Raw genomic sequence first — 27826 nt, 5'->3', positions numbered from 1 at the left:
CCGTACTCCTAATAAAGTAAAGCTCAGTAGAACTCCAGCAGTTCGCCTTCTTTAATGCCTTTTATTGTATACAGTGAGATACTGAAACAAAGAGTAGCAGAGAAAACAGTTGTCTTGCCAGTAATACAGATCTGTTAATGGTAACTGTGCACGAGGACTGCGAACATCCTTTGATAGATAATACTGTTCCTCATACATTTGTTTCCTTCCCTTTCGAAATCATAATAGCTTTTCATTACCCTATATGCACTTTTTTTTTCCATTTTATGATGGGTTTCCAAAAATATCCAAAGCAGAAGCAGTCTTTAGCACAGAAGTCATCCAACGCAGGCCGTCGTCGTTCTCACAGTTCACATTAATTTAGGTCCCAGTGCGATACGAAGAGACATCTTTTGCCAAAAGCAATTGTACACATCTTGCCTGAATGCAGGGGGGAATTTCATAAACATTTTTATCAATTCTTCGATCCAAGAGTGTATGTTGTTACCCCATATATTTACGAGAATCATCTAAAATTTGAATAAATATTTTATCTGTTCGCCATCCCTATAATGAATATGAACGCTTCCAAGTAAAAGTGCAGTCTCTCAAAGCATTAATGAAATTAATTTAGTAAAGAATGTAAAGGCGACTGTGAGCATGACCTTTCTTAAACGAAGTGAACAAAAAAGCACATTCAAAATAAAACAGAACACACACTTAGAGAAGATTTATGAAAAAAAAAAAAAAAACAGCTTGTGGGCAAAATGTAACCTTCATATCACACACTTCTGGTTTTGTTCCACTCACAAAGTAAATTTTCTTTCCAAAAAAAAAGGGAACCATTTAAAAACAGAGCTAATGCAACACACGCATTCTTGAGCTCCTTTTATTCAGTGTCAGATAAATAATTTGCCATGATCGCAGCATTTGAATGAAAGGTCTGTGATCAAGGCAGAACATAAGTTACAGGGCACATATTTTGCCATAGTGAGGGAAAAATCATTCTGAATAGCAAAATACTGAGGTAAGGAGTTCATTTTTGTACATCTGTAGTGCTTCACCGCACTATACCGCACAGTGCTCCCTAAAACCCAACTCATGCCTGTCGCATTCATACAACAAAAAACATGTTTATGGCACATTAGCAAATCAAACCAAACAAGTAAAGGGCTCTGCAAACCCAGAGATCAAAACAAGAAGAGATGAGCAGGTGTAAAGTCAAAAGCACAAACACATCCGCCTGTGACTGAACCGAACTCAACTCAAGTTGAGCTCAGGCGGGAGTTTATTTTGGTATGATGTCAGATTCAGAGACGCATCTGTCAATATCTGAGCGTGTAACAGCGAGGCACAGCCTTGCAGGGTCCTGACCGGCAGTCCTGGAGCGTTCGCTTCATGTAGTGTGTGAGCAAAAATGTTCTTAATACTGTTCCCTTTTGCCTTTTCCCTCTTTTGTAACAGTGCAGTGTCCTGGCCAGTTCTCTGGCCGCTAGAGAGAATGTGGGGAGCCCCTCTTCTTGAACCGTGCGCCTGGTCCATTATATCAGTGCCCGCATTCTCCACCAGTTTCTTGTCTTTCCTCTCCACAAAGGTAGGGGACGCAATTGTGTGAAGCGCTGCAAAACTTAACTGAGCAGAGGATAACGGAACTATATTTCAAAGTATAGTATTTCTGGAAGCAGCCACTGTGGATGCGCTCTGTCCTTTCCGGGCGGGCCTGTGTGAGCTTCAATGCCCCCCAGATCCTTTGGGTTGAAACTCAAAGGTGCAACATAAAGACAGCACGGGTTTAATGAAGCACAGGTTGGGCGGAGGGGAGCACTCGTATGTAGTGTGTGCAGTAATCGTCTGTTTAGTTTTGCAGTTTAATGAGTTTTTAGCATATACCACCACCCCTGTCGTGGGCCCTTCTCGACGAGTGCCGCTGCTTTCCGTTTCACTTTGAACACCCCAGAATGTCCCCTCAGCCAGGAAGGCAGACCTTTCCCGCAAACAGGAGCCCAACTATTGTGAAGAAGATGGAGAGCACGAACAGTACATAAGAGGAGCCCACCACTGTGTTGTTGGGTAATTTGTACGGTTGTCCCCCTACTTCATTGATGTAGAATCCTATTGGGAATATAAGAGCGGCCATACAAAACAAGATCACTGTAAAAGAGGAAACAAAAGAAAGTGTTATTAAATAGGTGATATAGGAATTTACATTCAACAATGAGGAAAAAAAACAAGGTTGGATGATCAAGAACAAAAACAAAACAATTACAGGGTTAAGCTAATAACGGCAGAAACATTCATTTAAACACATTATAAGAATAGAACCATAGAATAAGTAAAGGCTCTACCAACATTTAAAATTTTACCAACAGGGGGCTCCAAATTCCTTAAGGGGTGTTCACAAGCTCATAGTAATTTTGATAGGCCAAAGCAGCATCAAGATACAGTTAGGCCTGCCCAACATATGGATTACTCACCATGCATCTCGCCCTCATATATCTGTCATCACTTGACTTCATCTTAAAAAAAAATACAAAAAAAAAAAAAAAAAAAAAAAAAAAAAAAAAACTTTGTTTTAAGGAACACTCCACTTTTTTTTGGAAATAGGCTCTTTTTACAACTCCCCTAGAGTTAAACAATTGAGTTTTACCGTTTTTGAATCCATTCAGCCGATCTCTGGGTCTGGCGGTAGCACTTTTAGCGTAGCATAGCATAGATCATTGAATCGGATTAGACCATTAGCATCGCACTCAAAAATGACCAAAGAGTTTAGATATTTTTCCTATTTAAAGCTTGACCCTCTTGTAATTACATCATGCACTAAGACCGACGGAAAATGAAAAGCTGTGATTTTCTAGGCCGATATGTCTAGGAACTATACTCTCATTCCGGTGTAATAATCAAGGAAATTTGCTGCCGTACCATGAGTGCAGCAGGCGCAATGATATTACACAGCACCTGAAAGTAGTCCCCAGCAAGTAGTCCTTCATTTAAAGGTGGATGGATGTAATATTGACAGCTAGCGGATGAAATAGGTACTGCAGTCCAAATTCAAAATATTGACAGTCGTTTCTTTCGCCCTTTCATCCTCAGACTTTATGCTCATGCAGGTTGCCAGATTGAGGACACGCAACAGTAATAAACATGTAATTATTCATGTTTTAATATGCATCTGGTCATAGCGCTGTATTGAAGGATGCCAAGGCTTTTTAGGTTGGGTAGAACCTGCAAACTTTTACTCTGTTCATTTGCTAGCTTCCATGCTTGCAAAACTAGCAACCCGGTGTGTCAAAATACTACTGGGTAAACTTGCAGTGGGCGAAAACGAAAAAAAAAAACAAAACAGACATTTGACACGGAACTCACATTTCAAAGTCAAATAACTGACTTCAGCAATGCTTTTCAGAGAAACAAGTATGTGAACTTACATGCTTCTTAAATATCTGCAAATAAGTGGTATTTTTATGGTTTATTATGATTAAAAATGACATACAGCACCTCTGATATATGTTCAGTTCGATCTGAAGATTGTCAAACCCAATTTTTAGCCAAAAGATGTATGAGGACAAGTGAAATTTTCAACAAAATCCTCAGGGCCAAAAATCTAATCAGGCGTAACACCATATACTAATTAGGTGTGATGCTGCAAGCCTCCAGCAGCAAGCGGTTTCTCTCTGCACACTAAACATGAAAGTGCTACAAGATCAAATTTGGACTGCTGGTGGCGCTAGAGAATGAGAGACTAAACCCCCCACCAACAGTGTCACCATCAATATACCGCCAGCCAAACTCTTTCCCATATAGTTTCTCGATCTCTAAATATAATTGCAGACCAAAGGACCGTGTTGACAACAGCAAACCCCTGGAATGTCTATTCTGAGTCATCAAGCCTTCAAACCTCTGGCCCGTTATGTTTAAAACGGACCTCCACCCGATCAGAGTAATAACACTCAGCACGGGTTCATGTTAGCCTGGCAGAAAGGCTTTTAGCGAGATAAAAACAGACACTGCTAATAGATTCCTGAGTGCAGTCTAGGCTCAATCTTGCTGTCCATTAGGAAGATAATAGCATCTTTCAGCAGAATGCAGCGCTGCAATTAAACACGGCAGCCTTGAGGGAAGTGCACTGATCTGACTGAGGCTCTGCGTGTCAGCATTAAGCTTCTGCCTTTGCAAATTTATTGCATAAACCTGGTCTCCGCTCTTAGACGCACACAAAGGAGAGGGTTAAGGAGATGAATGGCAACCAGGCTGCAGGACGAAAGGTCATGCCCTCGGCGCAGTGTAAAAAAGGCACTTCCTGCTGTGGTAAATGCCAGCCTGCTGCTCTGGTCATGCTGTTAAAAAAAGAAGAATATGTTCCATGAAAAAAGGGTGCTTTTTTGAGCACAACATGAAAAATATAATTGAATGAATAGAGCGGAAATAGAAGAGAGCTTCGGTCCTGACACCAGAACCAATTATGTTGCTAGCAGACGTGTCAGAGTCTATTTCTGGACTGACAGGTACAGAAATGCATTTGGAAACCTACAATTTGGCTCTTTGCTTAATGATTAATCATAGCCAGTGTTTCCCACACATAGATGAATCTGTGGCGGTGCGCCACAGATTAAACTCCGACCGCCACAGATTCAACAAAAAAAAATCAATACCGACCGTCACATATTACGTTTCGTTATTCTTTTGTACGCTATTTAAAACACGCAGCGAATTCGTTCAACTGCATTTCCTTTCCCTGCGCTCTCTTCATCTCTCTGTCACTCACGCGTCTCTCCCTCACACACACACACACACACACACAGTCCCTCCCCTCCGTGCACACCACATCTGTCTGGATCATCTGTGGAGAGAAGACGGCTGGCGAAAGGTTGGTATCTCGTGAACACTTTTAACACACAATCACAGATTAAAAAGTGCTATAAAATATTTTGTATTCTGAATACAATAGTTTCAGTGTGTTGATGTTACTGTAAGTCCCGACCCTTAGCAAACGCGATTGCGCCTTCTTTAGAAAGTTAACTAGTCGCAAGTTTGCGGTAAAATGTAGGCTAGCCTAGTTGGGTTGTCGAGGTCAAAACACTATATGTAGCAGCTGTGAATCAAATAAACGTGTTATAAATTATGTCGTTTCTTTACTCTTACACCGAATGTTTGCTGCTTCAATCCAGATGAGTATTGAAAAGTGTTTTCCGCGACTGAAAAAGGCACGTGTTGAGGATGAGGACCATCCTGAACCGGAGGTATCAGTCTGAAACAGAGCTTAGTCCGACCAGTGTAATTAGTTATGTTATTGTTTACAATATTTTCAGGCTTCAACTAGTGCTGCTCAAGCAGAAAGACAAGGTCAGGGAGAGAAAGAAATAGATTTGTTAGGCATTGAAGAAAGAGTAGGAGAGGAGAGAATTAATGTAATAAAGTTCTGTGTAACCAATTATTAACAGTTTTTTTTTTTAATTATTAACCTTTAGGAATTAGAAATCCTAAAGTTCTTTTCATCTGCAACCTCATGAGGACAAAAATGTATGTATGTATGTATGTATGTATGTATGTATGTATGTATGTATGTATATGTATATATATATATATATATATATATATATATATATATATATATATATACACAGTTGTATAACAAGGCAAAATTATGTGAATTGTATAATATCTATAATATAAAAACAATCATCATATAGGTTATTGGCTGAAAAAATAACCAACTATTGGTGGAGGGTAGGATTAATTCATGCTCATGAATGAGGATATGGGAATTATTGGTATATTATTATTATTTTTAATACTAATTACTCACACACACTAATAATTCTCTCCTTATAAAACTTATTCTAACATTATGCCAGCCAAGAAACTCCAAATGAATCAATGCTACATCAATAACCTCAGAGCATGCTATATTTTCCGTGTTATGAAGGCTGCCTCTGTTTTCCTTTCTTTTTATTTAATGTCAATGCAGTGCATTCTGGTTGAGCCACAAGTCTGAGCAGACAGCAGCTAATATTTACGTCTGTCCCTGCTGACGCACCATATGCTGAAGCCGATGCGAGCCAGAGCCACAGCTGCGGACATGACAGCAGACGCGGAGCCGTGAGCGTAACCTGGTCAAGCTGGGCGTGGTGTGAGGGGACACAGGGGGCTTGTGTTACTCACACAAAGCTGCTCTTTCAGGTTCGGGTGGCTTGAGGCCAGTGGCGGCTTTAGCCCAGGCACCTGTGTTAACCCCACCTGGAGCCCAAACGCTCATGCAATGGGCTTTAAATGGATTAGAAGCACAACTTCCAACACTGCTTGAGGAGAAGCTTGTAGAATAGGAGAAATAAAGGTTTTCTAATATTTGCAGGTTATTTTTGTAATGCAAATTTGGACCACCCACTACACCCCATATGTATTACTATACTGTATACTACTACTCCTACAAGACTATTATGTGAAGACAAGAAAAGATTTTAAATAATGTTACTACTTTGTTTTACTAATTGTATCTACTGTTAATTTGGTTCTATGATTTTTGTCTACGCAAATTATTAAAATACTAACAAGAATTAACTACTTTGTCGAGCAGAATTTTTGGCCATGTCAATGGGATCAGCTAACAAGAAAAGCTGTCAATTTAGAAATATGTTTCTATTCAAAATGTTAAAACAAAAGGTTTCTTGTGAATTTCTTATTTTCTATGTCCTCAATATTACTTTGTCCTCACTCCCATTTAAATTGCCATCAATTAGTTAATTAACATTCATGAAATTACATTTTTGATGAGAACCGATGATCTGTGGTATTAGTTAGTTTGTCTCAGTTTAAAATGTTGATATTTTAAACAATTTTTTTTCAACCAGTATAACATTTTTTTTTTTTTTGTTGGTCAGTCTTCATAATGTAACCCTGATGGGTAGAGGTTGTGATCCCAGCCAGCGGAGGTGTTCTAGTTAAGGAGCTGCTGCTCTTTTAAACGGCATAACTACCGCCCACACACGGTGATAGAAAAAGACAAGTGAGTCACGAGGTTCAAAGACGGTAAGTGGCACCTGGACAATTGGGACTATTTCTTTCCTGTTCCCATGGCAACCATGCCACTACGTATGCAATTCTCGACAAAATGATTTCTTCATTCAGCAGCACCTCTCTGCATGTGCTGCCAATGCCACCCATTAGACGACGGAATAAAGACTCTTTCATAATCGCACTGTACTTGGCTATTGTGACACACTACAGTGCCGGTTATAGATTTTGGGCTTATGATTACAAAACAGAGACGACAGCCATAATCAGGAGCTATTTATTAAAAATAGCTTTTATTCGATATACTCAAGACTCTACACAATACTTCAATCCTACGGCTTGTTCAGGAGAGGTATGCTGTTACTTTTCTAACTTTGTGTGAGCTTTCTGATTTTTCTCTTTTTTTCTCCTTTAAGATTTTTTATCTTTTTTAAAAGACTAAGAGAGTCTCCCGTGGATAAAAATAACATTTGTTTTTAAACGTTTAATAACTTTTGAACCTGCTTTTTAGGAGTTATCACATTTGTGACCCTGGAGCACAAACATCTTAAGTCGCTGGGGTATATTTGTAGATATAGCCAAAAATACACTGTATGGGTCAAAATTATCCATTTTTATTTTGTACCAAAAATCATTAGGATATTAAGTAAATATCATGTTCCATGAAGATATTTTGTACATTTCTTACCATAAATATATCAAAACTTCATTTTTGATTCGTAATATGCCTTGCTGAGAACTTCATTTGGACAACTTTAAAGGCGATTTTCTCAATATTTTGAGTTTTTTGCACTCTCAGATTCCAGATTTTCAAACAGTTGTATCTCGGCCAAATATTGACCGATCCGAACAAACCATACATCAATGGAAATTTATTCAGCTTTCAGATGATGTATAAATCTCAGTTTCGAAAAACTGACACTTAAGACTGGTTTTGTGGTCCAGAGTCACATGTCTAATTTGGACATTCAGAGGCTCCGTAGTAAAGTGATGACGTCATCACATTTTGATCAGCTTTGATTTGTCAAAAGAAACCTATGCATTTTGTTGCTTTGAGCCAAACAGGAATGATTGTTGATGCTTAGTCCCAACCCCCGTGCCTAGATTGGTTCAAACTATCATCTATTCAACCAATAGGTTTTGGTCTTTTACACCACCAATTAGCATGTACTATGTGTTCCGACACATAGTACATCCCGCAGATCAATCCATTTGGTTGTTATATTATGTAAATAGTTCTTATATAGTTTGTACAAATTATTTGCACTATTTGATCTGTTGCTTTATCATTTTGTGTGTAGTTTGTGAATCATTTGCACAGTTTGTAATTAAAGACAATTTGCGCAATTGTTTTCACTACTAGCTACTTTGTTGTCCATACTCCGCTTTAAAAGTACACAGTAAAAAAAAAAACACCCAATTATTGCTCGCGTTTTTCTTACCATTCTGGAAAATTCCATCATTAGAGAAAACAAAAGGAAAATGAGGATTTTACATTAGCAAGACTTCAAGTTCTCCTGTTTATAATGATATATGGCACTTGATCCTGACAGCTAGAATAGCTCTGAAAAAACAAAGAAAATTACAGGCGTGACAGGTGCCCCAAAAATGTTCTTTAAGGGTTAATTTTGCAGGCGATTATATGGTGATCAAAATTTTATAGACCGTAATGAAGGAGCAACTTGAGACACATCTAGATCGTCACAGAGACTTGAGGTGAGATCAACGGAAGAATAGGCAACTGGACTGCTGACTACTCGACAACCACATAGCAATGTGCTTAACATTTTTTTAGAAAATCTTAGCAAACTTCGAACATCTCAGCAACACTAGACAGTCGACATTAATAACATTACATTAAGTTTCCTATTGCTGCTTTCTCATTTACCCTCAAACGCTTGCATCCTGAGAGGAAGTTTAAACCGAAGGGTTTCTTTATAGAATACACAAAGGATGTGTAAACTAGCTTGAGGAATAGAGAAGAAAGTTAATAGCGTCTCCTGTGAGCGAACACAACAGATGCTAGACACATGCTGCACAGACACACAACACCTCAGCAGAGCCATTCAAGCCCAAACCACACAGATCATCTATCTCACTGACTGCATGCGCGCAGGACTTTAAATTGGTCGGTGTTACATATTCCCCACAGCTGGGAACCAACACCTCATTTGATAGGATAAAACCAATGTTTTGTCAAGTGCATGTGTAGCTCCAGATGAGAAAGTTATGTCTGTGAAATAATCTGTCGCTGCACATTTTTAGCGGTTTCACTGTTTCCTGTAGAAACATTTGCAGAGACTCCTGTGCCATTGTTTGAAATAACTTCATTTCATGTTGGTAATCACCTTACACAAGCACTAGTCAACACGGCTGTCTATTTTTTAGCCATCTAGAGTGGATTAGGCACAAAAACTGTATACTTTGGGTTTAGGATATGGCACGCAATTACAGACAAGATGGGAACCTGCATTTAAATATGTAGTATGTAATATTCCCAGCTACTGGTTGAAATGGATCCTGCTGTCCAAATTCAAAATATTGGAGAGAGTTTTCTCTCCCGCCCGCTCCTCCTCAGACTCTATGCTCACACAGGTTGCCAGATTGAGGACACACAACAGGAATGAGTGCAATCGACAATGGACGGTAACAAGCCACACACACACTGAAAATGTCAATATGGCATCCGGTATGGATACGCAGACAGAATACAGATTCCAGTGCCTCATTACGGTGCCACTTACAATCGATCTGAGTGATCGATTGAAATATTTGTCTAGTTCTAGAATGAAACAAATGTAATCACCAGCACCGCACATGAAGAATAATTTCCCGACTGAGAAAATGCAATTCGGAAAGCTCTAATAATGCAAATCCAATCTTTGTATCCTGCGAGTATCCATGTTGTTTTCATATTCAGACTTAAAAGTACGTGAAATGAGACCATCCGAGGATCGTGTGAATGCAACAAAACTACACTTGCTCTGATGGAAGCAGGTACCATTAGCTAGCTCAGCAAACGCTTAACACGCTTAAATTAAAATGAGTGTTAAAAAATTTATTAAAATTAAAAAGCTAAACTTCCCTTGTAATGACCTGCAATGAGAAGCATTTCTAAACCTGTTGTCTAGCAAAAGAGAACATAACATGTTTTTACTCCACAACAGTCAAATAACTTCCTTTTGTGATCTGATGAGGCTCCATGTCACAGAATGAGGCAGAAAATATGTTCTATACTGTAAAGTAGATTAGCAATGATTATAAATATACTTAATTAGTATGAAAATACCAGACATGGCTTCAATAACACAACTATATACTGTTGCAGTCGAGTGTTCATTGTCTTTGTTTTATCACCCAAAACATTTATCATTTGTTTATTCAGTTACCTTTTTCTATAGTAAGGGTTATCCTGGAGCATCATGAGTTCTGTTACTTCTGTGATGCATATGTGGAGTTTCTGCACGAGGGCGCCCTCTGGCTTTCAGTATGAATCAAACAGACATTAAAGGTGTAGTCTGTAAGTTTTGCCTCTTTGTCACCATCTGTTTGAAACCTGCAATTGCAGTTATCTGCGGAATTATTTTCTTAACATGAGTCATGTGCCGGCATGGCTCTAGCGTGGATGAATCTAAAGTTTTGAGGAGTATGTGTGGCTGTCAGTCACCGCACCGATTCTAGGCTTGGAAGTATGGCCCAACTAAAAATGTTCACCAGATATTGTCATCTGAACGAGTAAGTAACAAGTCTACCACTTTTGTTCTGACCAACTGAGGAAAAAAGCATTACAATAAATCGCGTAAAACTTGTGTAATCCCACGTAGGCTATCTGTAATCAGATGCACATTTAAAACTAATCTAAATATAATCTAATTTCAGTCACTTGTGTTTTATAAACACTTTACAATCCGCCACCAAAATGATACATTTTATTATTCCAGCTGCTGTGAGAAGGCTATAAAGAGGCTATTAATCTAAACCTGTCACCTGCAGCATCCATACACGCCTATTAGCCAGGACAACTTCTTTATGCTTACAGACGTGACGTAATGATGCAGCAGCATGCTCGAATTTTCCGCAAATCCTACCAGTACCATGCAAATTAGAAGACATTATTATAAGCTTACCATTGCGAATCGGGTAAAGGTAAGGACTCGGGCTAAGGTGAGTCCTAACCACTGGCTGATTATGTACTTGCTCAAAAATAGATTTGGATAATTTTTAACCCCCCCCCAAAAAAAGTTATGGTCTGCAGCTTTAAATGTGTCTATAGCGCTAATGGTCAATCCATCCTATTTTGGGTACAATTCTCTTTTTTTAAGTATCGGTTTAGGCACCGATAAGGCAAGAGTAATGTTTTAAAAGTATAGGTTTGGCACCAGCATCATTAAAAAAGCCAAACAATACACAACCCTAACTATATGTGACATGCACTGCCCTTCTTCTTTATGTTCCATGTATAAGACTTAAAGGTGAAGTGTGTAGTTTCTGCACCTCTAGAGGTAGCAATTTGGGAATTGTTAGTTAAACAAATTCCTGCAATTCTGAGGGACATCGCTGGTGTGCTGAAACTACACACTTGGGTCAAAAAAGGCAAGAGGGAAAACAGCAGGGGTGATTCAAACATGAGATGCGTCACTCACTTCCTGTGAAGGCGATCCATCTTGCGTACTTTGTGGCTTCTCGACGCCAGTGCGAGGCCACCAGTAGGCCGCAGGTGACCGTGAGGGAGATGATGCCCATGATGATAAAGAAGAGTGTGGTGACCCACTCCGGAGGGAGTCGCGGGGGGATGCAGGTTCGATCTCGTCCGTGAATGGTCTGACATTGACGCACCAGCCCCACAGTAAGAGCTCCTGGAATCAAATACGACAACATCATCAATGACGTGCGAGTCACATTCAACCCACATAACCTGAAGGGTGTTATGCAGGATCTGCTCTTTTTCAGGAATGAAGTCCTGGGTGTTTAGTTATGGGCTAAACTATAACATGGCACACCAGAGACAAACAAAAACGACACAGCCGTGGAGTATAAAGTTCAGAGCTTGTTTTCTGCAGGAAAACCTGTCAGATGCAGAGTCCCTGAGGCTGTGTCTGCGCCGGTGTACGATCAGGTAAGTAAAAAGCATTTTCAAGAATGACATTTACAATGCTGAATGCACATTGTTTTCTGGGCCAGGTACTGATATGAAGCAAATAATAAAATACCACCGCAACATTAGAATTTTGGTAACACAGTAGTGCCGGTTAACTATGGTGCCTTACTTTACACTCCAGTCTTCACAGCCAGCTAAATCCTTATAGCAGCTTTACAGTCAGAGCTCACATATGGCCACACAAACAGATTAACTAGAGATTAACCTGTAAGAGACTGAACGTTAACCTGTGGGGCTAAATCACACAATCCAGTTAAGACCATACACAAGGTTTAATGTGTTAGGACTAGAAGTTGCATTAAAAATAATGATTATGCAGCTCAATTACTGCCATGGTTATTTTTTCTTTTTTATGTGTTCTTTTCTACCAATATTTAAGCATGTCATTCAATATTTATGCATGTAATTCAATTTGTGTGTCTAGATATAGTCAATATTAATATTTTCAATAATTAGAAGTGACAATTCGCTGCCAAAGATTGTTCTACCAGGGAGTAACCTGCTAAAGGCGAAGTCCCAAAAACAATGGTGGCTGGGTTTTGTTGGATCAGTAGGTTATCCCTGTTGGCATCTGTTTTCACAGGCAGAACATTCAATGGACTCTTTTTTTACATTTCTGGGGTTCTCAGAAGTGGAAGGTGTCGTCGATGGGTTAAACTTCTATAGACGTGATTATTTGCTCCAAAATTACATGACTTTCCAAAAGATGTAGACGAAGAAGAAAAACTACAGACGGACTGATTACGGACTAAGAAGAAAGCAAGCTTCCATTGGCGTTTGTAGTGTGGTTACCTTCACTGTCAACTCCATAGAAACAAAGGTGTGCAAATGCAACTGCATTGGTGGAGCAGAAATAGCAGGGTTGTGATTTGCGATTTGTAACATGCCGAGTAGTGAGGACCTACCTTTTTACACAAGACAAGTACGCTTAAGCAGCATATTTTATCTTTCTAAGATAGCATCAAACAGAAAAAAGTCTCTCTCAAGACTTACAGAACAGGATATAAATAAGATATATTAGTGAATGCATGCATTAAATGCATACATAATATTAAGTGTTAAAACAATTAATAGCATATATAAAGCATCTCGTCACAGCACAACAAGCAGGGCTTCATCTACAACCCCATCCACAATCAACAACACACAAAGGCACAAGATTTAGTGAGCCAGTCTTAACACGTATGGTATGTTATTCATGCTTTAACAGTGTAAATTCAGGCCTATATCATTTAAGTCACAGTCTATGTTTAGGGCTGCAACAACTCAGACATAGGCAGAAGACAAGTTAAAGAATAAAAAATCATGTGAATGAGAAGCATGAGTTTGATGGAACAGGTAAGTTCATTTGCATATTTCAGGCTTGCGTTATTGTATTGCTTGATGTAATAATAAAGTAACATCATATCTACCGTGTTACTTTATGCATTTAAAAGTGTTTTGCACCACCTGGAAGTGTGTGAGGGCTGTACACTAACTAACATATGCACTCCTCACAGTGTGTGTATCACTTGAGTCACTTAATCAGAAGTGCATCATGCAAACTCAACCAGGCGCCAAGACAGCCGAAAGACTTCATCACTCCCATGGCCTCAGGAAAGAAGTGACTTCAGATAACATATCACCGCAATACAAAAAACACCTAATTACACTAAAACAACAACAACGTTTATTGGTAATACTGATAAGCCGGTAATTATTTTCAACAAGACTCCACTGTTAAATACCTAACTTCATTGAAACTGAAGAAATAACACCATCACTAGCTGTGTTTCGATTACCTTTCCAATTGAAAATACGCTAAATGAAAACGCGCCATTTCGCAAAAACTCCCATATATTGCAAAAAAGATTTTACGCTCACATGAGGTGGCTAAGGCAATTCTAAAAAGGAATATTTTGCAAAATGGCAATAGAAAGTTTTTTTGCATTTACAGCTCACTTGGCACACGTACGTGTCACATGATCATTTTTTTTATGTACTCTAACCTCCAAGAAACACTGGTCACTAGGGCTGCAGCTATCGATTCTTTTTGTAATCGATTAATCCAGCACTTAATCGATCGATTAATCGAGTAATCTGATAAAAACTTTTTTTGTGTTTTTAAACAACCAAAACAAATAATGCATAACGAAAATGATGTGGCTGTAAAATGATCAAGCATTTGGCTTTTATTTCTCAAAAAAACAAAAAATTTATTCAAACTTCAACATTTGAACAGTGCATGACTGAGCTGGGCGAACAAAGCTGTCCATACTCCGTTGTGAAGTGCTGAGAGGGAGAAAAAGAGGAAAAGCAATTTAGCTTATTAAAATGCACAACAGGTTTCCCCATACACAAAAGAAATATGTTTTCACAATATATCTGAAATATATTTGCATTGTTGTTCACTTATATTTATCATTTTGAAATATATTCTGAAATATAACTAAAATATATTTATTGGGCCAATTTCGAATATTTGCATATATTCCAAAAAATATATTTCAGATATATTGTGAAAACATATTTCAAATATATTTATTTTGTGTATGGGTCATGCTGTAATCTAGCCCTGAAAGTATATAGTATGTTTCATCGTAAAAGCCATTCACAACTTTTTTGACAGTAAATTGTTTCCATTGGTTAGTTGCCTTATACCACAGCTGTTAAATAATGTACGTTTATTATGTAAGGGATAAACCATGACGGCCAGTGCAATTCTATGAAAATATACCACACCTCCACGGCACGTCGTGACCGCATCACACATCACAACGTCGTGCGGTATATTTTCATTAAATTGCACTGGCCGTTGTGGTTTATCCCTTACATAATTAACGTACATTATTTAACAGCCTTCCTCTCGACTAGCAATCACATTGATTTAACGCTACATTGAATTTATTACCTTGTCTCGGGTGACGGTCCTCCGGTCTTTGAGTAGAGTGGATGCTTTCTGTTTAGATGCTGTAGTATGGACGACGTGCTGTTGTGGTATGCTAGCTCGATCTTGCAATATACACACACCACGGCGTTCTCTTTACTTTTCAATTTGAAATGATCCCAAACCTTGGACATTATGTCGTTTTCTCTTGTTTGAGTCTTCTCTTTGCTCACTGTTACCGCTCCCATCTTCCATTTTGCTGCCCGCGCTTTCAAATCAAAACACCACTAACGACTTGCGTCTCCTTCCGCTTTTTGGGTGACGTAAGCGCGTTGTGTCATACAAAAAATAATAAATTGCGAAAGAACGTGATGTGAGCTTTAAAATTATTTAAAAGAGGCTTCGAGGCAGAGGAATTTGCCTCGATATTTTTTTGTAATCGAGTTACTCGAGTTACTCGAGGAATCGTTGCAGCCCTACTGGTCACTCTCAAGTATAAAGGCTTTTCCTTTCCATGAATGCTTGAATAACCCCTTATTTACTATGCACACGTCTGCAGTACAATACGACTTCCGACATGGCCACCAGAGTTCAATGAATAGCCATCACTCGGTTCAATGCTTGTGTTAACGCACCACGACACATTTCAGAAGTGCCCCAGACATGGCTCTCCACACTGCTTTGCTAAAGATACACGTCTACGTCTCCTTTGATCAAAAATAATGGCTAACGCAGTGGCTGCGATATACATAAACCTACCAAAATCGGTCATCATGACCAATCACAAGAGGAAGAAATTACGTTTTAGTCACATAACATCGGTTAATGGGAACATTGTCATTTCGCAATAGTTTTTTAATCAACATTTAAAAAAATATCCCAAAAGTTTTGCACAAATCTGTAACCTACTAACATACACACTGATAACATTCATTCCATTTTATTTGAAAATGGAATGAATTATTTGTTTTTGATCACATTAATGCATTTATTAATGCATTTTTTTGTGGCTGGGAAAGGCTAGCTTCATTAAGTTTCCTGAAGATCCATTTCAGATGATGTACTTGTATGTCCATGCTACACACAAACGATGGCATCAAATGGAAACACATTAACCGAATTGTTTTTGACACACAAGTGCTCGCATTTTTAGGTCTCACTGCATTTCAGCCTGACTGGGAGTTTTGTTTATGCCCATGCTGGCATGCATTTTGGCCGTCTTGAAGTGCGTAGGATTCCTCTAGTCTTAATCGAGCAGGGAAACAAGGGAGGCACTTAATCAGTTAAACGGACTCGTCAGTGTTTGAGCTTACATCTGGTAGCAGTCATATTCTGTTGAGCTCTCCTCTGGAGTGAAACACAGCGTTTGCATGATTTTGATATCTGTCAAGCACAACAGCATCCAGAGCTCTGTAGTGATGAACGCGCCTGCTGGCACTGATACTCAGACTGGTGCCACGCTGTCTGTGAAGGCCAAGAGCAGGTCTAGAGAAACTGTAAGGTAACTTCAAGTGCATCACTGAACCAGGGTTCACTTAGAGGAAGAATTCGCATTACGCCCTGGAAAACAGGCAGGAGATTGTGGAGAATCCACCAAGAAAACATCCTGGACATGGAAGAACTAAGGAAATCCTGTCCTTTACTCCACATACAGTTAAAATTGTAACAACTCAGCAATCAGGAATTGATACCAATGCCAGTGGAATGTCACAATTCCCAATACCAACTTGGACACCACGGTATAAACTAATTAAGCAATGAAACAAGTAGAAATAACAGAGTTTTGGGTGGATAGACTTTTAATGGATAGAAAGAAATCTCTCAGATTTGATTAAATATTCTCTAAATATCTTTGTGTGTTCTGAAGATGAAGCCATCTAATTAGTTTTTTTATTTATTTATTTTTTCCCAGTTGAGAAAACCTACTTTGTTTACATTGTTTAGCGTGCACAGTTCAGCAATATGAATTCAATTAGTTCAATAAACAGATGTATTAATTTAGCTTCAGGCAAAATAAGTTCATCTGCATTACAAGCTCTAGAGGATTTTCACATTTTATAAAGCAAGAAAGTTGATTTATGCTCGGCTTTATCACTATGAGCCGTTACAGGGTTGCAAATGTAAAACAGAACTTCGTGTTTAAGCCAGAGTTTGATGATGGGAAAGAAGCATTTTGTCTTGGTGGGAAGAAAGCCTTTAAAGGGCTTGATAAAGACTAGTGTCTGCATCCGGTAAACATTTCCCTCATCACCCACCAATCCCCTGCTGATTCACAACTTCAACGTCTAACTCCATCATTACAACCAGCTGGCACGCTATGGTACACTAACAAAACAGACAACACTGAATCGCACCCGCAACTGGAGTTTAGACATTCATAGGACACAAACTCACCGAGTCCTTTCCCAAAAACACATGCACACACACAAAACAGCATCATTTAGAACAACACATCTGGATAAATAAACGTGAAGCAAGCACTGGAGCTCTGCCAAACTCCCAAGAAGCCTTCACTGGAAACTACAAATATATATTCAGCAGAACATGTCACTCACTCAAACTTTTGTTTGTGATTATCAAGGAACATATGTCCTCAAGAAACCTATCTGAAATCAAATTTGGTAAACGTGCTTGGGAATATTTTTAGTAAATGTCAGGTTTCAATACAAGTACAACCAGCTGTGCCAATGTCCACCATATTGTTTTCCTAAACAAACATTCTTTCCGGCTTAATATCAGAAACGTCAAAGCTGTATTTATGGTAAACTCTTTGACTCAATGCTCTCTGCCAACTGCACAAGTGGTTAAATGCTCTTTGATAAAAATATGTGCATTATGAGTCCTTTAAGTGGAGTTAGAAATAGTAATTATGAGCTCACAAATTACCAAGTTATACAAGTGGAAAAACTCATAATTCACAAGTACAAGATACAAAAGTTACAGAGCTGTGACGACATAAAGAGGCATGTTGATTTGAAAGATGGCAGAAACACTGATCTATAATACCCATAATGGGCTTTATGTGAATAGTTCATAAAGCTGCCGACACCAAATTTTAGATTTGCGGAAATATTCGTCTTTTCAAAATGCATGTTGATACTAGGGATATGCGAGACTTGTCAACTAAACGGAAATGCAGCTGCTAGTCGACACTGAGATACTAGTTGAAATGTAGTCATTTTAAAAATACAATATTTTGGATATCAGAAGCAGAAAACAAATTCATTTTTGTTTGTAATTAATTACTGACTTTCTACAGGAAAGTTTTGTTGACATGCCATATAATGGCTAATAAAATAAAAAAGTGATTATAAGTGCAGCACTACTTTGTTTACAGGGGGAACCATGGTAACCATTGTATTTCTGCTTGTCTAAAAGCACCACCTACTGTCAGAGAGTGAATCTGCATTCATATTTATCCCATCTTTTGCTTTTGTTGCCATCATTGTTGCAAATTTTAACCGTATGATGGAATATCAATTTGGATAAGCTATCTGGAATTATTTGTCATCAGCGCATTTGTTATGCTACAGCAGACTGAGCGAGGTTTAAAGGCATTATTATTGTAATATTATGCACTTTGTACTGTATTGTTTTAGACATGAGGTAATCTAACAGCACTGCATTCAACCCTCCACCAACATCGTCTCTTGGGTTGCTATTAAGCCTCTGCTCTGCCTGTGTGCATTTATATGTTTTGGAGGAGGCATGGCTTTGGAGAGTGATTTGCAGGGAGGGTGAGATTTTATGTTTTCAAAGCTAGCTTGCTATTTCTAGCCTTTCCAAAATAATCTACCCTACGTTTAATTGAAAAATACTCAACAGCTACATGCCACTGGTGAAGAAGCTATGAGTGAGGGGTTTCTCTCACAAAAAGTGGGCACTGTTTGCATTTCACTGAGAGATAAAGCGGTAAACACTTGTAACCTTTGGGAGGCTTGACACTTTCAGACACTCTGGACCACTCTCCTGTTCACAGCCTGTGCATAAAACAACAGGAAATGAAGCAAATGCATCTGCTTCCTGAGCACTGCTGTGCTCTCATTAGTGCAGGCTGAGCAGCTCTGGAGATATGGAGCGTTATGGAGATGAGTCAAACAGCCTCTGAACCCTAGTGGGTGGAAAGCGGAGGCTGTATGTGGCGCTACAGGCTTGTTCTTTTTTAACACGCTGAATTCTCTCAGATGCATACACATCCTGTGCCCATGATGAACCCACAGTAAACACAAGCAAAATGTATTCACTGCTGGAAGCATAAGATTTTACCAGTACAAAATTTGAAAAGATGAATGGGCTTAACGGTTGATGACAAATTACAGACAATATGGACAAACTGTCTTGATGCCTGTTAGACGAAATAATGCCAACACGTGGGAAACTTTGGCAATATTTCTTTATAAAGGCATTTGACCACCACTTGCCTTTAATAGAGCTTCCAACCTTCTTACCACTGACTCGTACGACATCTGAACAGCCTCCAGTTGAATGTCAGAACATCTGCCAATTGCTGTAGAGATGCTGGTGGAGGGAATCTGCTTCTCACTCTCCTCTTCAAAACTGCCCACATTGGTTTCTATTCAATATTCAAGTCAAGTGACTTGTCTCCACAGGGCAGATGTTGAAATTCTTTTGGTGCTCCAGGTTATATTATTTTGACACTGTATTTTTTGCGTTTTTACATTGGTGTCTGTGACTTTGAGCAAATGTAGCTCTTTCATAGATGTTGGCTTTTTTGGTGGAAACAGGGTATTTAAGGTGAATATTGAAATTGTTTGTCACTTTGCTGCAGTACTTTGTATTGTCTGAACACAGTTCATCTTCATGGATGAAGTCTAGCCATTCTTTGTGAACACAGGCATAGTCATGAAACACCAAGCCAAATGGGATGTTAAGGTTACAAATGCTCTTGCTAAACAGACTTTCATGATTTACCCCTTTTTAGAAGTCTAACAAGTCACCCATGGCTTGTTGAACAAACTAGATAACTACACTGAGACACAAACTGGATAATACAGACACCAAAAGCATAAGAAAATAAGGTAACACTTTAGAATAGGGAACACTTTTTCACTGTTAACGACAACTTTCCCTCAATAAATTCCTAATTTGCTGCTTATTAATAGTTAGTGAGGTAGTTGTTAAGTTTAGGTATTGGGTAGGATTAGGGATGTGGAATAAGGTCATGTAGAATAAGGCATTAATATGTGCTCAATTACTACTAATAAATGGCTAATATTCTAGTAATATGCATGCTAATAAGCAACTAGTTAAGAGACCCTAAAATAAAGTGTTACCAAAAATAATCACAGGATTTTTTTTCCCCCACTGTAGCCTGCACAAATGTTATTAATCACTTTAATAAACTGTTTTCACGTTATTTTGTCCAACCTCCATATATCATGCATAGTGTTGTCCAAAGTACCAGTACTTCGGTACCAAGTGGATCCTGAAATTGTAAAAATGTGACAAAATCAGACTATATGTATCACCAGTAGAACCAAGTACTGAGTCGGTTTGGTACTGCTGATTGGCATGCAGTTCATACAGTACCATGTGTATTTGTGTTTGCACTCTAAAGAGCACTGAGGATTGTAGCCAGTCTGTTAAGCAGTTGAAGTGTTTGTATCGTAACAACACTAACCATGAAACAGAATAAAAATGCAGAACTATATTAGATCATAAAACGCTGGTTAACTGTACAGAGGAAAGTATTGGTTAGTATTAGTGAATATTGTTCAATGGTAATGCAAAGCATTTGTTTTTTTTGTTGTTTTTTATTTTTTGCTGAGTCATTTTATAATATAGGTATACATCTCAGTAGCTTTAAATTACATTTAAAATAAAACTGTATTATCAAAAACGTACCACTAGTTATAAACTATAAAGCAGGGACATTAAATAAGGAAATAAATAAATACGGTCAATCTTGGAGCAGCAAGAACTCTAGAAATGCTGGCTGCAGGTTGAACTGAGTCAGCGAGATGGGCTTTATTTTCTCAAGCAGCCATGAGTCAGTGGCAAAAACAGACCGGCCTCATCACTTTTCAAGAGGTCTGTCTCTTTCAGTCGTTTATTATTCCTTTCATGTATTCAGATAAGCATTGCTGAGAGAACGTCAGTCCTTTTCATAAAAACCTCTTCCTAAGAGTTCCTCAGTATGTAGCTCAATTAATTACAATGAATGGGACAAAATAACCAGGCCCACATGGAATCTGAGCATTAAGAAAGCGCCTTGGGTTTTCGCAGAACCGGAACGCCGGGCATTCACAAAAATCTACTAATGGTCTGCCCCTTTCGCATGTTTGTTTATTAAATATTTGGTCTAATTTGATTATGTGCTCAGCTTCCAATAAGAGCAAGGCTTAATAACAATGTGAAAAAGTGAGAGAAGTTTGGGCTTAGATGACAGAACGGTCTCTTGCCCAATCATTCTAGTGCTGTATTGACATTGTCAGTTCAGTAGAACACATCCCTGCATGCATGTAGAGTTTCTGGTGAATTTATTGTTTTGATCAGTAAATGCAGGGTAGGTGATTTGGTTCAAAAACACTTTCTGTTACGCTGGTTGAAAGTGTCTTCACATCCAGAAAGCAATTAAGTTAAGTGGTCCAAATGTATTTATATTGTCTGTGGAAGGCATAGGACCATAAACTGTTCGTCCAATCATATCCCTAGCTCTGAGACCTACGATAGGCTCTCCTACCTGCCTGTCAACGCATGTATTCGCATTATGCATCATGCATGTTATACTGTAATATTTTCTCAGCAGTGAATGAGACATGAGGTAATCTGACAGAGTTGCATTCAGTCCTCCACCAACGCCATCTCTCATCGTGTTGATGGTTAGCCTCTGCTCTGCCTGTGTGTGTTCATGTGTTTTGGAGGAGGCGTGGCTTTGGAGAGCGATTTGCAGGGAGGGTGGGATCTTATGCTTTCAATGCTAGCTTTCTATTGCTAACCTTTCCAAAATTGCCTACTCTACTCTTAAATTAAGTACTTTGGTCTTACCTTTGCATAAATAGCAGGAGGAACAGGTTCATGTCAAGCGTTTGTGAAAATGCATGTCAAAAGTCCTATATGGAATTTTTACTTAATAGTATAATTTAAAATAAAGCATCATACTGTAAATTTGCCTTTGCCAATTTGTTAATAGTAAAAGGTATCAACACTTCAAGGACTGTGCCAACATCACCAGAAAAAAAAAAAAGTTCAGAAGAAATCTGCAGATTTCCCAATCAAAATCAGTTCTGAAAACATCCTCCAGTTTAAACTACACTTTCATATTTTGTTCTTGTGTCAGAATTCTGCACGAGCAGTGCTTCAGAAACAGTGGGAGGAAGTGGCATTTCTAGTCGGGCGCTTATTTCTCTGCAAACAGAAACAGTACTGTTAAAAATGCCATCGACACCTCTAAAACAAGCTCCAAACAATCAGCTCCCTGCCTGGAGAGTGAAATGAGTACTGTATGCTGTCACACGGAGACAAGTGAGCCGAATTAATCATTCCTCTCACATAAAAAGCTCGGAGGGCTTTTTCATTTTGTAAATGTCACGACCACCAACTCGTTTTGTTCCTGCAAGCTCTTGGGTTCTCAGTCACGAGTTGAGTTTGAAGGTCTCCGCTGCATAATTTCCTGTCTTTGCCATGATTCCTGCATGTGAACTGTAGCTTTCTTTTGAAAAAGTGAACAAATGCAAACACACCATCCTTACAGCTGTCTCACTGGCAGATGTGAATCGGAGCAGTAAATGCCAATCAAAAAGATTTCTTTTTTTTTCAGCTTGGGTTTGAGGGGACAGACTGGGTGTCTGTCCAGATGGCCACACATTCCTGTCAAACAGCATAATGAGTCTGAGATGAGAGCAACAGGGAAATTAGGTTTAATTGCCATTACTGACAGGCCTGACAAGGTGAGAAGGCATGTTAGACCACATTTTTAAGTGACATAAAGGAATAAAATGTTACTACATTTTTTGTCTAGTATTTCATTTAGTAAACGTCAGGGCTAATTACTAGCCAATGCTGATACATTTACATTTACATTTATTCATTTAGCTGACGCTTTTATCCAAAGCGACTTACAATTGCTATGTATGTCAGAGGTCGCACGCCTCTGGAGCAACTAGGGGGTTAAGTGTCTTGCTCAGGGACACATTGGTGTCTCACAGTGGATTCGAACCCGGGTCTCTCACACCAAAGGCATGTGTCTTATCCACTGCGCCATCACCAGTGGATAATATCATGCATATATGAGCACAGACTTATAAGTATACGTGCCATATATATAGCACTATCTATATATATATATATATATATATATCATTTTGGACATCTAAATTACTCTACTGCTGTTCTGCACTCTGCTGTTGTTGTAAACGCAAAATCCAGGGGAATTTAAAAGGCAAGCATTTTCTAAGTCTCTGCAGGTTGACTCATTAAAAAGGCTCCAGATGCAAAAAAAAAAATCCTTTAATAAAAATTAAGATTTTAACATTTCTTTCTAATATGCAAGCGGTGCTTGTCTGTGGAAATCTTGCTTTCACAATGGCAAGGTGTTGCTATGCTGTTACTATGGTGTTCTGAGAGTTTTAACAAGCGGCTATGTGGTTGCTTTCTAGGCCACGTCAAATAAGCCTTCTTTATAAATGTCTGATATTTTAGCCTCTCTATGTATGCTTGTGTCCCTCCCTCAAAGCAAGAAAGGGATTCTTACCACCCTTTATATTGTCCAGCAGGTGAAATTTGTTGCAAGTCTAGGTCTAATCGTTTGCAACAAGATTTGAGGGATCATTAAAGGAACAGTTCACAAAAGAGAAGATCTTATGACAACGTAATCACTCTCAGACCATCCAACATATAGATGATTTCTTCTTCAGAACAGATGTGGAGAAATTAAATGAATGGGTGCCGTCAGAGAGTCCAAACAGCTGATAAAACATCACAATAATCCCACTCCAGTCCATCAATTAAAGTCTTGTAAAGTGAAAAGCTGCGTGTTTGTAAGAAACAAATCCACCATTCCAATGTTTGTAACTTAAAACAGTTGCTTCTGGCTAAAATACAAGTTCATAATAATGCTTCATCCAGTGAAAAAGTCCTTCTTGTGTTGTCTTCTCACATCAAAATCCACCAACATATTTGTTCAGAACTGTTTTCACATAGCAGCTTATGTATATATCTCTCTTGATTCACATGAGAAAACCTTAAGCAATATTATGGATAGAAGGCTCATATTTTAGCCAGAAGCAACAGTTTTAAGATAAAAATGTGTTATTGATGGATTTGTCTCTTACAAACATATAACTTTTTCACAAGATGTTAATTGATGGACTGGAGTGGTGTGGATTGCTTGTTGATTATTGTGATGTTTTTATAAGCAGTTTGGACTCTGACGGCACCCATTCACTGCAGAGGATCCACTGGTGAGCAAGTGATGTAATGCTGAACTTTACCAAATCTGTTCCCATGAAGAAACAAACTCACCTGCATCTTGGATGGCCTGAGGGTAAATTTCCAGAAAATTTCAATTGTGTTGAGCGAACTGTAGCACAACTAGTGTGGGACAAATTAAGTGCCAAAGTTGAATAAATCGCAGTTGGGACAACAACCTTTCTTGAACTGTGAGAAAATGTCTTTGTGTACCCATCAACTCAGGGAAAAATAAACAAATAATGACAGAAAAAAAGCCTTCAATGCAACCATTTAGTCAAAATGTCCAGAAGTAGATCAAAGACACGATTTCTCTGAAAGAGCCTAAACAATGTCTCATCAGCCAATTATACCACATCAAAGAGAGGGCAGGGACTCTACAAACACTTTAATGATTTTACCATTCACAGCAAGGAAGCAATCCGACAATGGATCACAAAGGAGCCCATTCAGTTTACTAAATTGCATGCAGCCACGTACTAAACAATGAACTCTAAATTCTTCATTTGGCAACAATCTGACACACAAACAAACAGACAAACAATGCATCTGAGGGCTTTACAGTATTGTTTTCATCAAGTAACTATTTGACAAGGGTATAATGTTTCAGAGTGAATCATACAAAACATTAGAAAATGTACCCAATAATAATAATAATGATTAGGATTAAGTAGGCTATAAAGCCCTCCAAATAACTGCCATTTATATAACGCAAAAAAAAAATCATATAGCGCATACAGTAACGTACTTATTGTATATAATATTAAGTCTGTATGCGTCAAAACGTTCGTGTTTCTCAATGGACTTTACTAAAGAGTCTGAAAGATCTTCGAGTGTGAGTGATCCATCATCTACTTTCATAACAGCATAAAAAGGACTACAAGATGACAGGGTTGTGTAACACTTATTTCGAAATCTATAATGAGAACTACAAAAAGAAGTGAAACTCAAATGTAAAACGCATTACGTAATGAGAATTTAGTGTGGGGGGTGTAGTGCAGTGTGCTAAATTGTCATTTAAATAATATTAAATAATGCAATGGATCTGAATATCTGATTAATTTACACATATATACATATATATATATATATGTGTACGTGTGTGTGTGTGTGTGTGTACACATGCATATACACACACCAATGCCTACTCCAGACAATAAGAAAGCCTCAGACAAGTGGTCTAAATGAATTCGATAGGAAGCATGTGCTAAAACTCCTTGCGCTGGATGGCTGAGGAAAGACACAAAGAAATATGTTCATATGGCTGCTTGTTTTAGCACCTGATTCACCGCAGGAGCATTTGACGTGTAAGAAAACAACACAAGGCCAGCGATTCTTGCTGAATCGAGTGGATTGTGCTTGAACCCCTGCTGACCCACTTACTAAGCAGTCATGCATGCTGAACAAAGAGCAGCTGTTTATCAACAGCCCGCTTGCACATGGACATCTGAAGACAGTCATGGGTTTAAATGTTTAATAACGGTGTAGGTGTCCTCGTGGCTGCGAGAGCCACATAATACTGCTACATAACCAAAACAGAGCAGTTGAAGAGGAACTGCTAAAAACGATTTCACCTAAGCATGTCTTGAGATGTATTCGTTTAAAGGTTTGGATATAGTGATATTAGTGCTCAGATGACTGTGTTATGTGGTTAAACATTACAGGAGAATCATGATGCAATTTTGACTGCAGTGGCTGATGTGTCAAAATGACCTTTTTGGTCACTCCTGATCCCTGGATATTGAGCTTACTAATAAGGTTTAAGAGTTGACCTTAAATTATGGCAAAATACAAATAACTTTATATTTAAATGAGATTACAATGTTTCATATTTCATTACAAGAACTATTTGTGTGCTAAAAATGATAAATATTTACAATAGACTACACTATATTGTAAAACATTCAGTATTTTTAGTATTAAGTCCTGAAAATCAAACTTGAGTGACACTAAATATCGACTTCATTAAATAACAGATGTTTTATAGGAATGTTTTTCATCTCTGTGGTTCATGTATTATATATACACATACATTCATATATTATAAAAATGTTAAATATATATATATATGAGAGAGAAAGATAATAAAATTGCAAAAACGGATATATTTTTTTAATTTTCAAAACTCATGCTATGCTATCATGTTGTTATTGTGTTAGTTAGATGTATTTCTATTTTTGAAAATTGTTAAAAACGGAGATTACATTAGATTATAAAGATGCGGCAGGTCTTTGAGCATGAAATGTTTGTTTAGAGATGCACAGAGCTCATCTTTGCTGTAACGTTACCCAGACCTGAAGACATTATAACACAAAGTTATTGATCTCATATCTACCTGCTGACTCGCCAGTGTTGATCCAGTCCGGATTGGCAATGCTCGCTATGGCAAATATATCCGCAGCCAGAAAGAGACATCCTGAAATAATGGTGAGTTTATCCATCTCAGGTGACCTGGAGTCTGATACAGGAGTGAAGAACGGAGCTAATCTCTCTCTATCAGCAGCTCTCAGTAAACAGGACGGTCCCTGCTCGAGTCTGACTGCATGATATAGCGAGATTTGATATGGCTAGGAGTCCAGCAGTCTTGGAGAACTAAACAAACTCCTTAAAGATCAGGTTGTGTGCCTGATCTTCCTCCTGATACGAGCTCAGGGCTGGTGCTCATCCTCCTCGTAGAGTGACTGACTGCGGGGCTCTTCTGTTACTAGCTAACTAAACTTAGCAGGCTACAGATCCTCACGGGGTGTTTGCCATCCGGAGGGCCTGCTGCCGCTCGCCGCCCACATATCCATCGCCAAGAAGCTCTCGACTGCGGGAACTGAACCGCGAATGAGTTAAGACAGCGACTCAGAGCCGTAGAGGGCTGTTTTCATCGACGGTGTTATGGTCCATCTTTCTCCTCATCTGCACGAGCGCCGCCGCATCTTCTTCGGAAACCCGTCAAAATCCCGCTGTGTACCGCGAGCGGTCGTTAAACGGGTGTGTGTGGACGGAGAGGGCTGGGAGACGCCGCAGAGGCATGAGAAACAGTGGTGTGTAAACGCAGCTCTCGCGACGTCTTTCCCAATGACATCAAGTGAAAACCCCCACGCAGCGTTTCTCTCTCGTCAGACACAACAGGCCTGCGAGATCTCGCTCAGTGGCTCTCGCGAGACTCCGGTCTGGGTGGTTACAGGGGGGTCTGTAATTACTCGCTTAACGCACGCAGTGATTTTAAAAAGCATCGGCTACATTGGTGAACGATACATGTGTTCTGTAATACAGAGAAAGGGACCATGACATATTTATTTTAAGAATGAGCAGTGGGGTCCAAAAGCCTGAGATCATAATGAAAAAGCGTGTATTTTAATACGTATTATTATTATTTTTAAATTAAATGCAAAATA

The 27826-nt window shown here is 38.8% G+C and overlaps 1 protein-coding gene across 1 annotated transcript; it reads right to left on the bottom strand.

Moving 5' to 3' along the window:
• Positions 1 to 28: 28 nt before the first annotated feature.
• LOC306846246 (modulator of smoothened protein) lies at positions 29 to 27581 on the bottom strand. Its single transcript, XM_079379477.1, has 3 exons — positions 26776 to 27581; positions 11631 to 11843; positions 29 to 2130 (listed from the first exon to the last, which is right to left on the bottom strand). The coding sequence occupies exons 1-3, from the start codon at positions 26879 to 26881 to the stop codon at positions 1946 to 1948; spliced, it is 504 nt and encodes a 167-aa protein (XP_079235603.1). The 5' UTR covers positions 26882 to 27581; the 3' UTR covers positions 29 to 1945.
• Between the last annotated feature and the right edge of the window lie 245 nt (positions 27582 to 27826).

Source organism: Barbus barbus (assembly GCF_936440315.1).
Source record: "Barbus barbus genome assembly, chromosome: 3".
NCBI classification, from domain to species: Eukaryota; Metazoa; Chordata; class Actinopteri; order Cypriniformes; family Cyprinidae; genus Barbus; species Barbus barbus.
Note: the sequence above shows the minus strand (reverse complement) of the source record. Positions and strands in the feature narration are given on the sequence as shown.